This window comes from Podarcis raffonei, chromosome 8 (genome assembly GCF_027172205.1).
Source record: "Podarcis raffonei isolate rPodRaf1 chromosome 8, rPodRaf1.pri, whole genome shotgun sequence".
In the NCBI taxonomy this organism is placed as follows: domain Eukaryota; kingdom Metazoa; phylum Chordata; class Lepidosauria; order Squamata; family Lacertidae; genus Podarcis; species Podarcis raffonei.
In genome coordinates, this window is record NC_070609.1 from 29,854,577 (window position 1) to 29,870,400 (window position 15,824).

Genomic DNA, 15,824 nt, shown 5'->3' on the forward strand with positions numbered 1-15,824 from the left:
AAGAGAAACTTATTTCTTAATATTTAGTGCTGAGTCAAAAAAATAAATCCCATGATTTGCCCCAACCATTCTCCATCACAATGGACGTTAGACTAAGTCCAGTCTTTATTGAGCATTTTTTCTGAATTAAGTTATATAACGTTCATTCAAAATTCATTCTGATTTGATTGTGTGATGGTTAATCATCCCAGTTAATTGTTCATCTCACACTTTCAGTTCTTCCTCATCACTTTTCTAATTGCAACATTCCTTTAAATGGGGGCAGGACGGGATTTATTGCACTAGAGCACTGTAATCCACTTTAATTATACTAACCCAAATCCATTCTGCAAAAGATGGACAATCTGAAGGCAACCCTAGAGAGGGGCCTGCTTTGCATAATCACGAGCAAATTTATGACACCTCCTTGCTGCTTTCAAGGAAAGCTATCACAAGCATTTGATGGGTGACATTTGCCATAGTCTTCTGTGACAGCTGTTTGGCATGACAGGGGCACAACTGTCTCCTATAGATAGGAAAGGCAGAGCTGCCTCTATTAATAAAGTGTGGTGGTGTGAGGTTGCAAATTCATCCCATGGCTTTGATAACCTCAGAGCAAGGCCTCGCACCCGAGGACGCATGTTTCAGAGCAGAGACAGGAGATGGGTGCCAGAGGGGCAGAAGGCTGTGTGTTTACTTCATACCACAGCCGTCCAAAATCTGCATCCAAAACCAGTTTAATTTTGTGAGCCGGTGTGGTGTAGTGGTTAGTGAGTTGGACTAGGGCCTAGGGAGACCAGGGTTCAAATCCCAACTCAGCCATCTAAATGATTTAATCACACTCATCTCCAAATGTGACTAGGAGAGAACAATGACTGCAGTTCTGGAGAGCTGCTGCCACCAGATTGGTAGATCTGCGGAGCTAGATGGACCAATACAGAGCTGCCATTTTGTACAGGGCAGCTTCATGGCAAGAGGGAGACTGGTTTGGCTCCTTCCCTTTCCTGGTGTTAGCTCAGTTGCTCTTACACCTGTTTTCCCTCTGCTTTCCTTTCCATTTTCCTTTTGTATCATGCCTACTAGATTGTGAGCCTGCAGATAGGAACCGTCTTATCTTTTAAATTGTAGATGATGAGGATAGTGATTAGAGGAGTTGTTCATAAGACCGTTCAAGTCCAAAGTTGGGTAATTACCCAACTATCCCACTGCCTTTCTGGGTGACAGAAAAGCTGAACAGAAAAACTATCTTGCCAGTCCCCTGGATGAGGGGCCCACCCCAAACAGCACTTCATAGCTGTGCTTTAAGCTGCAATTGGTGCTTATACTGAACGGATACGCTTGACTCCCAAATATTTAACTTGGGGGATTTCTGTTTATCACTGGACTTAACCCAGGATACTTTAGGGCTTTGCAAATCAACAGTAGCTCACCTTTTTCTCTTGTGCAGCCAAGGAATGTTCCCTGGTCTTTGAAGAGTGGCAGAAGGCCCCAATACCACCATTAATATAGCCAAGGGGCCTTGCTGTTACATGGGGGGAAATGTTTCTCTGTAATTTATGGGGCTTTTAAACTAGGTGGGGTCCTTTTTGTGCTTGATGAAAACAGCATAAGGAAGAAGGAATGCCAAATCAATGCATACCCTCCCCTTCCCCTCCAAAATAAATGAGTGGGATTGAAAACATAATGAGAATTTCCAGAGATGGGGGTGATGGGTGAGTTCCTCCTCTCTGTCAGTTTCCTCTGGGGAAGGGAGAGCTGAAGGGGATAATGGCATAAATGGGGGTGAACACTATAGAGAAAACACAGATGCAACTTGGTTTTTGCTGATGCTGCAAATAGCATTTAAATATATCTATGTATATCAGATTAGTTTGGTTGGGAATGGATTTTGGATTGGTTTTGTTAGTGTAGTTACATTATCCACACATCACAGCAGCAAGCAAGACTTTGAGCCACTCTGGTCTCATTTCTGTGGTGTTTTTAATCGTCAGTCCAATACAGAGAACTGTCAAACAGGTAAAGAAGTACAGTGGTACCTTGGTTTAAGAACAGCTTAGTTTATGAACAACTTGGATTAAGAATGCTGCAAACCCGGAAGTAGGTGTTTTGGTTTGTGAACTTTGCCTTAGAATAAGAACATGTTTCGCTTTCTGTTGAGTGTGTTCCATTTGTAAATTGAGTCCCCCACTGCTATGAAAAAGTACACCTTGGTTTAAGAACGCTTTGGTTTAAGAACGGACTTCCAGAACGGATTAAGTTCATAAACCAAGGTACCACTGTACTTTCTTTCCTACGCTTGCCCTTTGCTGCTATGCTCAGAAGCTGTGAGGTTTAGGAGTTTAAAATATAAATTGCTATTCTAAAAAAAAACTATAAAATGATACATTTTTAAATGACCATCACCACAGGTGATGGGTGAACTCTCCTTTGCTCAAGCAAAGATGGTCTTGGCTTTGTTCTCTCCCAGCTTGTAATGATAGCGCACGAGTGCTGATGGTGGTCCACACAAACCTTGTTGCGTTGTCCCCTGGGAATTATTGATCTGAGCACCAACGATGGAAGAAAAATTCAACTGCCTCCCCCCTCAAAACATATATGGGAGCAGCAGAGGCTTTTAGATGTGGATGAGTGGCAGCAACCGAGAGAAGTAATAAAGAGAATTGACTTATTGTAAACATTACAGAATGTGTCCATTTCAGCCTCTCTTTGTGGCCCTTTTGACTCTCCTCTGGACATACCGTACCTATCACCCGCCCTGCTTCACACCGTCCTTTATTGCTTTTACCTGGCTGGAAGGTGTCCTTGAACTCTGATGAAGACTTGCTTGGTGAATGGAGGGCAAAGAGGGGTGTGTATAAAAAGTAGCCTAATGTACAAAGGTAACTTTTATGTTATGTACTGAAGTTCTCATCCTGGGCTGGCCAGCAGGGGGATATTGTAGATAGTTCAGGTCCACATATGCAAATAAGGGATCGAAAGTGACATTCAGTGATTGGATAGTTACAGAAAATGGCTACTGTTGCGTTCTAGTGGAGCTCTATATAAGCAGGCTGGCTAAACCCTTCAGTTCAGTTCTGTTCTGGCCTCTGAATAAACAAGAGCTGTTTGAAGAATCGCCGTGTCGTCTGATATGTTCACCCACAACTTAACATCCATAACTTAACACCTTACATTCATTGCTGGGAATCAGGAGTGGGGGGCCTGTTTGGCCACTATGAGAACAAGATGCTGAACTAGATGGGCCACTGGCAGCAGGGCTCTCCTTACATTTTTCTTGAAAAAAATAAAAATGAATAAGCTGATGAACATACCACGCACAAATGATAATGCAGTGCTAATTCATATACATATGGCAGGCAGCCCACCTTGAAGTGTAGAGGAGGGAGAAGAGTGATGGCTGAGTCAGTAACTGGTTTCCACACCTGACATTTCTGCACTGCAGCTGGGCTCACCTCACAGCTGAATGGCGTGCCCTGACCTCTCTCTCTTTTGCTCCAGCTGCCTCCATTCCTTTGCTTGTTCTCCCCCATGCAGCCATTTGGAACTTTAGCTGGAAACTATCAGCCTGATGGATGGCTCTTGGGGCTTTTGTTTTCCTTTTTATGCAGGTGGAAGACTTTCTTTCTCACCTACAGAAAATGCTGACAGTAAAACTGCAGTTTCCATTGTGGGTGAGGAACAGGCCAAAGCACGTTGACTCTGGTTCCTTTTCGCCAAGCTCAGGCTCCAAGGGTCTCGTCAAGTTATGGATATGCCAGAAGTCCTGGCTTCTCATCTAAACAGCTGCGGGGGGCAAGGGGGGAGGCAGCTAGATCCCCCCCAGCAGACTTCTGGAGTTTTCCATGCGCTATGTGTTGGCCATCCATTACTTCATAGCCATTCCTGCTGTCTGGCACAGAGAAAAAGCAGATGGCAAGGAACTGTGGCACTGTCAGATCCGATCAGACCCAGCTGGTGTTTTTAGCCAGAGTTGGGAGGGGGGGAGTGGATGTGATCTGGATTACATCCCAACCTGCAATGACCGTATCTGCGTTGCGTGCAGACGGTCTTAAGTTCAAACCCTGACATCTCCAGGTAGGGCTGTGAAGGGAGCACTGCCTGAAACACAGGAGAACCACTGCCAGTCAGTGTAGACAATGCCTGTCTCTCTTTCTGCATCCATTTTGTGTTATGCCACTCCATGGCAGCCATTTTGGGACTGGTGCCATGGCACTTTCTCAAAATTCCGAATGTGCCCACTGGCCTAGGAAAGCAGGTGACCCCTGCTGAACAGTCTAACATACTATTTCCATATCTTCCATATCAGCCAGCTCTGAGCCTTGAACCTGCCTGGGTCACTGCTAGATGCAAGGTTCATGACAAAAATAGCCTCCCATTGGCTTCATTGGGGGCAGGGTGAGGAGGTTAGTCCATGGGCCAGGGGCAGATCCCCCCTGGACCACATCTAGCCCATGGGCTGGAAGTTCCCCATCCCGGCTCTTACCATTATACTCGGACTCCAATGTTTGGCTGGCAGCAGCTTCCTTCAGCTCCACACCCGTGTAGAAGTGAAGCCAGAACAACAATTGCTTGAGATTGTGATCACAGCGACTGTTGTAAAAACCAAGCAGTCATTCCAGAGATGTATCCAAATTCAATCCTGTATTTCAGCCAAAATCTATTCATCATAACCAGGGTCACTTTCCAAACTGAGAGTGGAAGCCTGAATGTATAGAAATTATATGTTTAATGTACATGACATAATCCCCTAAGTAGGCGATCAGTTTCAGTTTCCAGAAAAGACTTGGATATTATTCTGCTTGAGCATGAAAGATTATCCTCAAGTCAGTGTTCTTCTGGACCGTGGATTGGCATCTGTGGTGTGCTGGAGTTTGTTAGAGAAGATAGTACAAAGTCTTCCAGCAGGAGAGTCTGACCTGGTGAGAAAAAAGACTTTGTTTACCCCTTGGAGGCAGAGATATTGGGGGGGGGGCTCCAAAAGCCCTTTTAATCATGCATTCATCATTATTTGCATTCATGTTGGTATTGGAGCGGCTACACATGATTCCACTTTCAGGACACTTTGGTGGAATCCACACACGTATAAAAACCATTCTGAAAATGCTTTTTTAAAGAATGTTTTAAAAAATACATTGAATTTTCCATAAGGCTCACCATTGCCATCTAGTGTCACATTGTATATTGCACTTAAATGTTTTATTTGCAGCTGTATAGCTGAGTCCTTTGTACCTGCAAAAGTGTGGTGGACATACTCCTTTGTTTCCAATCAACGCATCACCTGCAAATTCCTGCTGAAATCCTGTACCTTTTTACACAATAAATGTTCTGGCTTATTTCTGAACCTGCTTTTGTTGCGCTACAGGGTAATTCTTGGGCCTGGAGGCGGCTTCTAGACCAAGCATCTGTTCTGTGGCAGATTCTTTTCCAAATGTTCACAGACTGTACATTCAGCCCGGATAAGGAGCCTTGCAATTTAAAATGCTCTAGAGCTGGACAGAAATATTACTCCCGATGACCTCTAAATCAGAGTGATTATGCTAGCCAAAATATTTGTGTTTCAGGGATATTAATGAGCATAGCCACACACACAAACATCTCGCAAAATTTAAAATATGCAAGGGGCCAGTGACCCAGATGAACTATTTTGCAAGATATTTCTCAGGAGGAGGGGGAATAAAGGGCAGAATGGGCTGTTTAAAACAAGACTCTTGACCACTTAAAGGAATACTAGCTTATTAGCTGTATACCCTTGAACTGACTATTTAATCATCTCCATTTTACATAAATTTCATACTCCCACAGGCTCAGCAAAAATACTTTTTTTAATATATTGAAGGAAATGTGCCAACGTACAACATTTTCAAACTCTGCAACTAGAAAGGAGGGGACATTACAGAGGTATATAAAATTATGCATAGTATGAAGAAAGTAGATACAGAAATTTATTTCTCTCTCATAATACTAGAACTCCGAGATAACTAATAAGGCTAAACGTTGGAAGATTCAGGACAGATAACAGCATCTTCAGGACTTCTCACAGCATGTAGTTAAACTATGGAATTTGCTCCCACAATACATAGTGATAGCCACCACCTTGGATGGCTTTGAAAGATTAGAAAAAGTCACAGAGGATAAAACTATCAATGGCTGCTGGCCATGATTGCTATGTTGTGCCTCCACTGTTGGAGGCAGTATTCCTCAGACTGCCAGTTGTTGTAAATCACAAGAGGGGACAGTGCTTTTGTACTTGTGTCAAGCTTATGGGTTTCCCAAAGGCATCTGGTTGGCAACTGTGTGAACCGGGAGGCTGGACTAGATGGATCTCTGAGGTTCTTTATATTAAACAGAAGAAAATGCCATTTTAAAGTCTGTTTTCAAAGATGGACTTCAGTTTCATTTAATATCCCAAACTTTCGGGGGCCTACAACATTTCCCAGACTTTGGCCCAAGATGAAGTGACATATAGACAGGATGTCCAAAGTGGGGGGGCGGGGAGGGGAAAAAGACAGAAAGAGGCAAATTGAATATGTACAGCACTTTGTAAGAAACAAATTCACCTGGGCAGAGAGCCAAGTTAGAAAATATTGTTGCACGCCACCCCAGTCTCTGAGTGGTGCAAGATTCCGGGGGTTCCAAGCACTTACCCAAGGTTCAGTTTCTGTGGAATGAGGGATACCAGAGACTGTGGTGTCTTTATGCTATATGGTTTATTTACGCATACAGTGGACACTCAGGTTGTGAATGTGATCCATGCGGGATGCACGTTCGCAACCCACAACGGCACATCTGCACATATGCGGGTTGCAATTCAGCGCTTCTGCGCATGCGCAAAGTGCGATTTAGCGCTTCTGTGCATGCGTGACCACCAAAACCCAGAAGTAACCCATTCCGGTACTTCCAGGTTTCGGCGGTCCGAAACCCGAAAAAATGGAACCTGAAGCATCTGTAACCCAAGGTATGACTGTATATGCAACCTGAACCTACGTTAATCACAGCATTAACACCCTAAGAGGGTCTTGATTCTCTCATAGCCACAGCCTTGAATTCGAATAGAAATCAGACATGTCTTTCCCTCTCAGCCTTCTGCCTGCAGCCTGCTTCTAACTTCTAGTCCTCTCACACCCCTCAACTCTGGCTTTTGTCCTTCTAACTACTAGCCAGTTGAGGGAGGGGAGCCCACCCATTTTCCCTCTGGCACAGAGCTACTTCCTTCATTACCTTAATGACCTGTACCTAGGGGCCATTACCAAGAAGATTGCCTGGCTATCCCAACAATTTAATCCTTTTTGGATCCAGGAATTAGAAGGGATTCGGGAGGGATGCGGGTGGCGGGAGGGACGCGGGTGGCGCTGTGGGTTAAACCACAGAGCCTAGGACTTGCCCATCAGAAGGTTGGCAGTTTGAATCCCCGTGACGGGGTGAGCTCCCGTTGCTCGGTCCCTGCTCCTGCCAACCTAGCAGTTTGAAAGCATGTCAAAGTGCAAGTAGATAAATAGATACCACTCCAGCGGGAAGGTAAACGGCATTTCCGTGCGCTGCTCTGGTTCGCCAGAAGCAGCTTAGTCATGCTGGCCACATGACCCGGAAGCTGTATGCCAGCTCCCTCGCCCAATAAAGCGAGATGAGCGCCGCAACCCCAGAGTCGGTCACAACTGGACCTAATGGTCAGGGGTCCCTTTACCTTTACCTTTACAGGCATGCAGCCTAACCCCCCACCCCCAAACTCACAACAACGTAGAGCTGGGAATCAAATCCGCCTTCCCCCACTTCAAAATCACATCATGCCAAATTCCTTCTTCTTATGCCAGGAGACCCCCCAACATAGCTGGAACTCTGAAGCAGGAAGTGCTGGGACTTTGTTATTAGATGGAAGATGACTAGATAAAACACTGAACTCCTCTAAGAGGCTCCTACAGCCACAGTTAATGACTTATTTTTCCCCATACCCGACTCCACATTTCTCCTGTCAGCAATTCTATGTGAAACTGCACCATGTTAGCAATTCTCATCCCAAAAAACACTAGGGGTGTGCACAGGCCCCAGGCTTCACCTTTAAAAAAAATTATATATGTTTATTCTTTGCTCTGTAGTTTGGGTTCTGAGCCATTGTGTCAAAATGAAACCCCGTGTTCCCTCTTCACTCTTTATGCGGTTCTAAAAACTCTTATAACGTTTTTCCCATTTGGCAGAAACAGATGAAATTTGCCAACACAATAACTCCTCCAGAGTGGATTAAGGCTGCCAAATTGCAGACAAATAAGCTCAGAGACTTTTGTGAGGGGAATTAAAGTGATTTACTTTACTCCATGGTCCATATTAGGTCAATGCTTTTATTAGGCCAAGTAAAACACTAAAATCGATGTTAGTTTCACATTTTTGAGGGGAGCAGGGTTTGTTTGTTGCACTTTCTTTTCCTAAAATAATGAAGGGTGGCTGAGTAGCTTGTATATTTATTTAAATATATATATATTTGCAGCTTCCTGCTGGCTGTCTTGACTTTCTACGTACTTTTTTTTAGTGTTGTAGAGGATGCCCTTCAGTAGGCATTACAGGTGAAAATATACTTAGCAGACAATCACACCCCAGGCAGTACTAACAGTGATTAAGAGTTCTGGAGTATTTTTTTCCCTCCCATGCAGAGCTGCAGATTATTATTTTTTAAGTTAAATTAAACTTTTAACTTAGAAAAGCCACAAACTCCTCTGCTGCTCTGCTTTAACAAATGAAAATAAATAAATAAAATCACCAGAGCTCTTTAGTGCATCAAAGCCTATTGACCTAGAGCGCTGGTTTTTCACCTTTGGGAGGGGTTCACGAGCCCTTCCAAGAATCTGATTAAAGCTATGGACCCCCTCCTTAGAAAATGCAGATACAAAATATTGCATACATTTTATTTTATTACATGGCTTGCACCCAGTTTATGGGTGCCTAATCATGGATTCCCTAGGGTTAAAAACTCCTGAACCAGAGTGAAGGAACATAGGCACAGAAGAACACAGAGAGGCAGCACAGAGAAAAGTGAGGAGTACAGAACAACAGCCGCATGAGGCTTTGTGTGGGCACATTGTTGACATTGTAGTTTGATTTGGAAAGGGGAAAAATAACTGTGGTTTGCCTTGTTGTCCAGTCCCACAGAGTGGTTGCACACACCGCCCCCGAGCAAACACTGGTATCCACTGTGATTTGTGGAGGCTAGGACATAGATGTACAGTGGAACCTCAGGTTACATATGCTTCAGGTTAAATACGCTTCAGGTTACAGACTCCGCTAACCCAGAATTAGTGCTTCAGGTTAAGAACTTTGCTTCAGGATGAGAACAGAAATTGTGCTCTGGCGGCGCGGCAGCAGCAGGAGGCCCCATTAGCTAAAGTGGTGCTTCAGGTTAAGAACAGTTTCAAGTTAAGAACGGACCTCCGGAACGAATTAAGTACTTAACCAGAAGTACCACTGTAATTACTATCATGGGCACTACCCAATAGATCACCCTTCACCAGGTCTTCCCTCACATTAAGTGCTGACAATTATTATTATTATTATTATTATTATTATTATTATTATTATTATTATTATTATTATTTTATTTATTTTATTTTATGGGGAAAGGCAATAAATAAGTCTGTTAGGTACTTCTGGAGTTCTAACCAGGAATCCCATGGCAAGTAAGTCTACCAGGACCCACTGACAGGAGGGGACCCATCATAGGTCCCTTCACCCAAGACCCTTTCAGTCCTTAAGCCCCACCCACAGAGAAACCAACTACAGTCTGAAATGTGCATCCTCTTGCTCAGAAATTGGCACGTTTTACAGGTTTCGTGTGCACTGACACAAACAAAGGAACCTCTTCCATTTGGTCTAGCTTTTCCCCATCTCATTTTGGATGCAGGAGGCTGGGATTCCTCAGACCAGACCTATGCAGACAAGTGACTCTCAAACTGTTCATTCAAAGTTTCTTTAGTGACATGTAGAAGGGACCAACCAGCATTTATGCAACTGGGAACGTGCAGGGATATAGAGAAGTTGTTGTGTTTAGAAAAGAATAAGAGAAAAGGGAGATACCGTAAATCACAGTCTGTGTGGGATTCCATGGAATGGAGCCATAAACATTTATTGGAACAAATACGCTCCTAATTAGCCTTGTAGGATAGAGCAGTAGATCTTCCCGAAACACAGTTTTAAAAAAATGTTTGGGATTCTACTCAGAATGTCTCAACAAATGAAACTGATTTGTAAAAAATGTTACTAGAAAAAAAAGAGAGAGATTGCACATACTTTTGTAAACCAAGAAAATCTTTAATAAAAATACATTTTTAAAAAAAGAAAAAAAGAAAGGGCAGTTTTGGAGAACAGGTTTTGAGTAAGAAAAAAGGGTTGGGATGTTAAAGGGAAGTCCTACGTCTAGACAAAGCAGATGTGACGAGTGTGTTTTGCAGTGGCTGTTGAATGTGAGTTGTGGGCCGTGCAGCTGCTGGGTAAAATCAACTGTGAGGTCTCAGGTGACCTGCCAGGGCTATTTTAAGGATTAAGGGAATATATGTATGTTAGGTGAGCTAGCCTTAAATGGGGTTTAAACTTGGGTTTATTATGGACCCCCTCTAGCTGGGACCTGGCCTGAAACAGGCTATCTTTGCTCAATGTGTGATGTAAGTACAGTGGTACCTCTGGATGCGAACGGGATCTGTTCCGGAGCCCCGTTTGCATCCTGAGTAGAATGTAAGACATGACTGTGCGGGTCGCGTTTTGCCGCTTCCGCGCAAGTGCGTGACGTCATTTTGAGCGTCTGCGCATGCGCGAGCGGTGATTCCCGGAAGTAACGTGCTCCGTTACTTCCAGGTTGACACGGAGCGTAACTTGAAAACGCTCAACCTGAAGCACATTTAACCCAAGGTATGACTGTACAACTGTAGGGGACATGGGGGGCACTGTGGGTTAAACCACAGAGCCTAGGACTTGCCCATCAGAAGGTTGGCGGTTCGAATCCCCACGACGGGGTGAGCTCCCGTTGCTCGGTCCCTGCTTCTGCCAACCTAGCAGTTCGAAAGCACATCAAAGTGCAAGTAGATAAATAGGTACCGCTCCGGCGGGAAGGTAAACGGCGTTTCCATGCGCTGCTCTGGTTCACCAGAAGCGGCTTAGTCATGCTGGCCACGTGACTGTACGCCGGCTCCCTCGGCCAATAAAGCGAGATGAGCGCCACAACCCCAGAGTCGGCCACGACTGGACCTAATGGTCAGGGGTCCCTTTACCTTTACCTATGACTGTACAGCATCCCTGGGAGATAGCCATCCAGCCTCTGCTTAAATACCTCAAGGAAGGAGAACCCCCTTTAGCCATTTGTTAACAGCCCCTTGCTATCAAGAACATTCACCTAATGTTTTGCTTCAATCTGCTTCCCTGATGTTTAGGGTTTATGCTTTTGTCATGGTTCATGCATCTATTATGAAGGCTAAACATTAATGTTAAGTTCTCCCATGCCAATTGTCCCTGCTTTGGGGGAATTTTCTTCCTGAGCTCCTGCTTTATCACTGAAGCAGGATTTCTTGTGCAGTCATATCCCAGGTGCCAATTTTGGAAACAGAAACTCTTGTTTCTTTCTCTTATCCAGCTGGCTGGCAGAGGGGGTGGTTGTGGACAGGAGTGCGCTGGAGAAAAGCAGAGCGATCCAAGCGCAATTGACTTTGGAGTGTACATTCTTGCGGTGTAATTATCTCATCAGAAGTGGAGCTTGACTCAGTGAGCAGAGAGACAAAGCATCTTTAAATGAAGCCAGGCTGTGTTCCAAAAACCTGTAGGGGGGCAAGAGAGGAGGGAGATGGTGGGAGGGTTTAAAAAATCACAATAATAAAACTTCCTGCAGTGGTCAGGAGGACGTGAGCCAGGGATTGGAGAAGCAATTGACGGGGCTTCCCTGCACGCAGACACGGAGTGCTTGAAGGCTGTCTCCTGTCATACTTCTTCAGAGGAAGGTGCAATAGGTCACAGCGTGGGACTGAAGGAGCTCAGATACACAGGGAAGCTTTCTGAGGCAGGACTGGAATATGAGGAGCTGGGGAGCACTGGCATATCTCTTCTTCTTCCCTGTTTGGGCAGGGGTGAATCCAGTGGTTCTAGGACTTGGCCCCCATGTGAAGGGGAAGGATGCTCCTGCAAGGCACCTCCAGCACCAGCTGCAGCATGGCTCCTGCACCTACACTTTCCTGCTGCCAGAGCTTGGGGGCTGTGACTCGCCTGCTGCCGAATACCAGGTTTCCAACTCACTCCAGAGGGATGCTCCCTCCCTAGCCGAGGCCAAGTGGCCAGTAAAGAGGCTTCAGCAGCTGGAAAACATCATGGAAAATAACACCCAGTGGCTACAGAAGGTAAGACCAGGGGCTTGGATCTGCAAGGGACTGTCATGTCCTCCTAGGCTGTGCATACACCATACATTCAAAGCACATCCCACCACCCTAAGAATTCCGAGAACTGTAGTTTGTTGAGGGTGCTGGGAATTATAGCCCTGTAAGAGGGTAAACTACATTTTCCAGGATCCTTTGTGTGTGCTTTAAATATATGGTGTATATATGGCCTTAGATCAGTGGTTCCCAACTTTTTTTTGGCCTTTACTCACCTAAGTATGTCTAAAATCCTGATTCCCTCCACACACCCCATGACATATAATTCTTATTATTCAAAAAGTGAACTCCAGTTCACGTGGAGGAAGCCTAAAACGCCATTAACTGTTAATAACTCATTATGGGGTTTCTGGATAGCCTCCCATCCAGGCACTGACTGGACCCAGATCTACTTTGCTTCAGGAAGGTTGCAGCATCATACCTCCAGCCCCCTTGTGCAACAGAATCCAGGGAGATCTGTATAAGTCATCTGAAGATCCACAAAGAACACAGTCAGGTGGTGAGATCTCCTGTACAAGCTCCGTTAGCATTAATGAATGCTGCATAAGAGACTGGGCATAGCTGAGTGTGGTGTGAACATGCACCTAGAGTGTCACAATGTGACTAAAAGACTGAGTTGTGAATTGGAAAATCTCTTTGAATCTTGCTTTTGCCTTGAACTGGGAATGGGTGAATCCGTCAATTTCAGTTTCCCTAGGTTTATCATTTTTTCACTCTTAAGTTCAGTTCTCTACAGTTTATGATTTTTTTAAAAAAAAGGCTGCATGAATATTCACCAGCATTTTAGTATTTCTCCTAATATGCACATCTTTGTGTCCAATTTTGCCAAATAAATACATTTTTATGAAGCAACTTCCCCTAATATAACGCATTTTTATGCACACTTTACTCTTCAACCATGAATCAGGATCCACAGGCAGGTCACAAAGCCACACCAGGTGGGTCACAGCAAAGCTGTTGATGCCCTGTTGGATTCTAGCTTAGGCTGACCAAAGAAGCACAACGTGCATGTCTGGGCCAGAACACATTCTTCTGATCAGATGCTTTTTGTCACTTTCCACAAGTGCTGCAATGTGGCAAGAGAAAGGCAGAATATCTATCATCTATCTATCTATCTATTGCTATCTTTCTGGCCACCCACATTCTCATGCCTTTCTCCTGTCACACTGTGGGGCTAGTTTTCATTTAGTAGCAACACTAAGGTAATATGTATATTGCTCTGTGATTTTCCATGTTAGGGTTAAACAGCATGCATTATTAGCACAATTAAGTCTAAATCAAATGTATAAATGTGAATGCTTCACCTACAAAGCAACCTGCTGATCAAGGCATACTAGGTATTCCCCCGCACCCAGTCAGTTGGCAACCCTAATCTAAAACAGTGGCGGATGTGACTCAGGAATACGCAGTAAGTTGACCACAGTGACTCCTCTGCTTGTAACCTCATCCAACATTTTAACGATTAATCAAGAGCAGGCAGTTTCCTCACAGTGAATGTGCATGTGCCTCTGTCATTTTCAAATTGCTTTATTGCTGCTCTTGTTCTTAAAATAACAGTGCAACTGGCTTTTCAGCTATGCACATGCAGAACAGTGGTGGGGAAGAAGAATGACAGATGCAAAAAGGGGGGAGAGGGGGCAATGTACTTTAGGAATGCATTGCATATACTGCTCTTTTTCCAGCCTAGTATTTTGATATGCATGTGGACATTTTCATGACTCTGTAATTATATCATTTTAAATACACTCTCTTGAAAGTTCTCAGTACAGGCCTGGTAACTAGAAAGTGACCGTCCGGTGGCATTAATATCCTTAGATACCCATGTGGGAGTTGCTCTCCCTGCCAGAATACTATTTCCCTTTGCTTCAGCTGTTTGAGGGCAGCAGGCGGAAGATGCTTTCTTCAGGATGAGACACAGGCTTAGGATGGAAGAGTGGTTACACATGAGCATTCCACATGGAGGTATCTATCAGCTATGGAGACCTGATTGCATGCATTGGGTTGACCCTGAGGTCTACAACCATCATATTTCTTTAAGAAGGGGGCAGGGAAGGGTGAAACGATTGTTGTATGATTCTGTCAGGGCTGGCCCACTCATGAGGCAAGGTGAGGCGACTGCTTTGGGCAGCAGGATTCACAGGGGCAACAGATCCAGCCTCCAAGGAACGCATTGCCTGCTGCTGCAATGGTAGAACCAACAGCTACAGTGTACTCCTTGGAGGCTGGATCTGCTGTGTCATCAGCAGCCCGCACCCCAATGCCACCTCTACAGCAGCCTCTTGGGGTATCCTAGGGATTGCATGCACTTAGCGTGAGGTTGATTTGATTCCCCCCTTGTTCCCAAAATAGATCTTTATCCCCCCGCCATGTTCATTCACTCCATATTCCCTGGTGGGGGGAGCATTTTGTGGTTTGCCTTGGATGCCAAAATGTCTTTAGCCAGCCCTGGATTTTGCTCTGGCAATACCCCACTGGCAAGCGAAAGCTAAGATAGTCTGTGGGACCATTAGCAAATCTGGGTCCAGACAGCTCCCTAACTGCGCCCCCTCCACAACCTCTGGCGCCAAGCCTGCTCTCTAATTACAAGTTTTTGGTCGGGCAGTCTTGTTTCCAAAGGACTCTGCTTCCTGCCCTGTTTTATTTTGTGACACTCAGAAAAATCTGTCCGCCCTATAATTCCTGCCCATTAGCCAGCACTGCAGTAACCAGTAGCCTTTAACTATAGGAATGAGAGAGCTTTGGGGGCCTTATTAGACAATGCTCTTAAAAACATTTGAAGGTTCCCGTTCTCTGGGGTTTATTGGAAAAGTCTTCCTCTTCATCAGGAAATCTTCTAGAATCAGTAGGAGGCTAGAGATAAAACAAATGTATTTGGGGGAGATATTCTGGAGCGAATCACGTACCTTGGCCATGTATGTTTCTAAGTTGTGTAGGAGGAACTGCTTTCACTGGAGATTAATTTTGCTACCTTAAAAAAGGAGCATGTTGTCATTTTAAGACTCATTTTGACAGGTTTGAATCATAGGTTGCTTTTCTGTATGCTGCTCACCCCTTCTCAGTTCTGGCAATATTACTTTACACCTAACACAGCAGTGGCTTGACTCCAGCTCCCATCAGCCTCAGCCAGGACAGTCAGGGATGATGGGAGCTGTAGTCTAACAGCATCGGTTGGGTCACAGCTTCTCTTCTGTTAAGAGGTGGGATCTGGATCAGCATTTCCTCAGCCAATCTAAAACCATACCTATGGAAGGCTCCTGACTTTCATTCCACCAGCACTGAACTGGGTCTGGAAGCTAATAGGAAAAAGTGCAGATGAGCCAAAATAGGAAGGCTGCAGTCCATCGGTCTGCAAAGAGCTCCAAAAGGCTCTCCAAACTAAGGGTTTATCCACACATCAGTTCATCCTGTAAGTTATTCTGTTTGTCCCGTGATTTCTGGTCATGGGTCCAAGAGGTT

The 15,824-nt window shown here is 44.8% G+C and overlaps 1 protein-coding gene and 1 long non-coding RNA gene across 3 annotated transcripts in view; one reads left to right on the forward strand and one right to left on the reverse strand.

Moving 5' to 3' along the window:
- LOC128418817 (angiopoietin-2-like) overlaps positions 1-15,824 on the forward strand; it is a 30,257-nt gene that overhangs the window by 5,395 nt on the left and 9,038 nt on the right. Inside the window, exons 1-3 of one of the 2 annotated variants that reach the window (XM_053398879.1) lie at positions 3,796-4,898; positions 5,342-5,420; positions 12,067-12,335. The exons of the other annotated variant lie outside the window; for it this stretch is intronic. Coding sequence (XP_053254854.1) covers positions 4,785-4,898; positions 5,342-5,420; positions 12,067-12,335 — 462 coding nt within the window. The 5' untranslated portion in view covers positions 3,796-4,784. Of the gene's footprint in view, positions 1-3,795; positions 4,899-5,341; positions 5,421-12,066; positions 12,336-15,824 lie in introns of those variants that run through there. 2 annotated transcript variants of the gene reach the window in all.
- Positions 10,319-15,824, reverse strand: part of LOC128418820 (uncharacterized) — a 52,234-nt gene continuing 46,728 nt past the window's right edge. The window contains exon 4 of the long non-coding RNA XR_008331765.1: positions 10,319-11,762. This is a non-coding gene — a long non-coding RNA (uncharacterized LOC128418820). The remainder of the gene's footprint in view (positions 11,763-15,824) is intronic.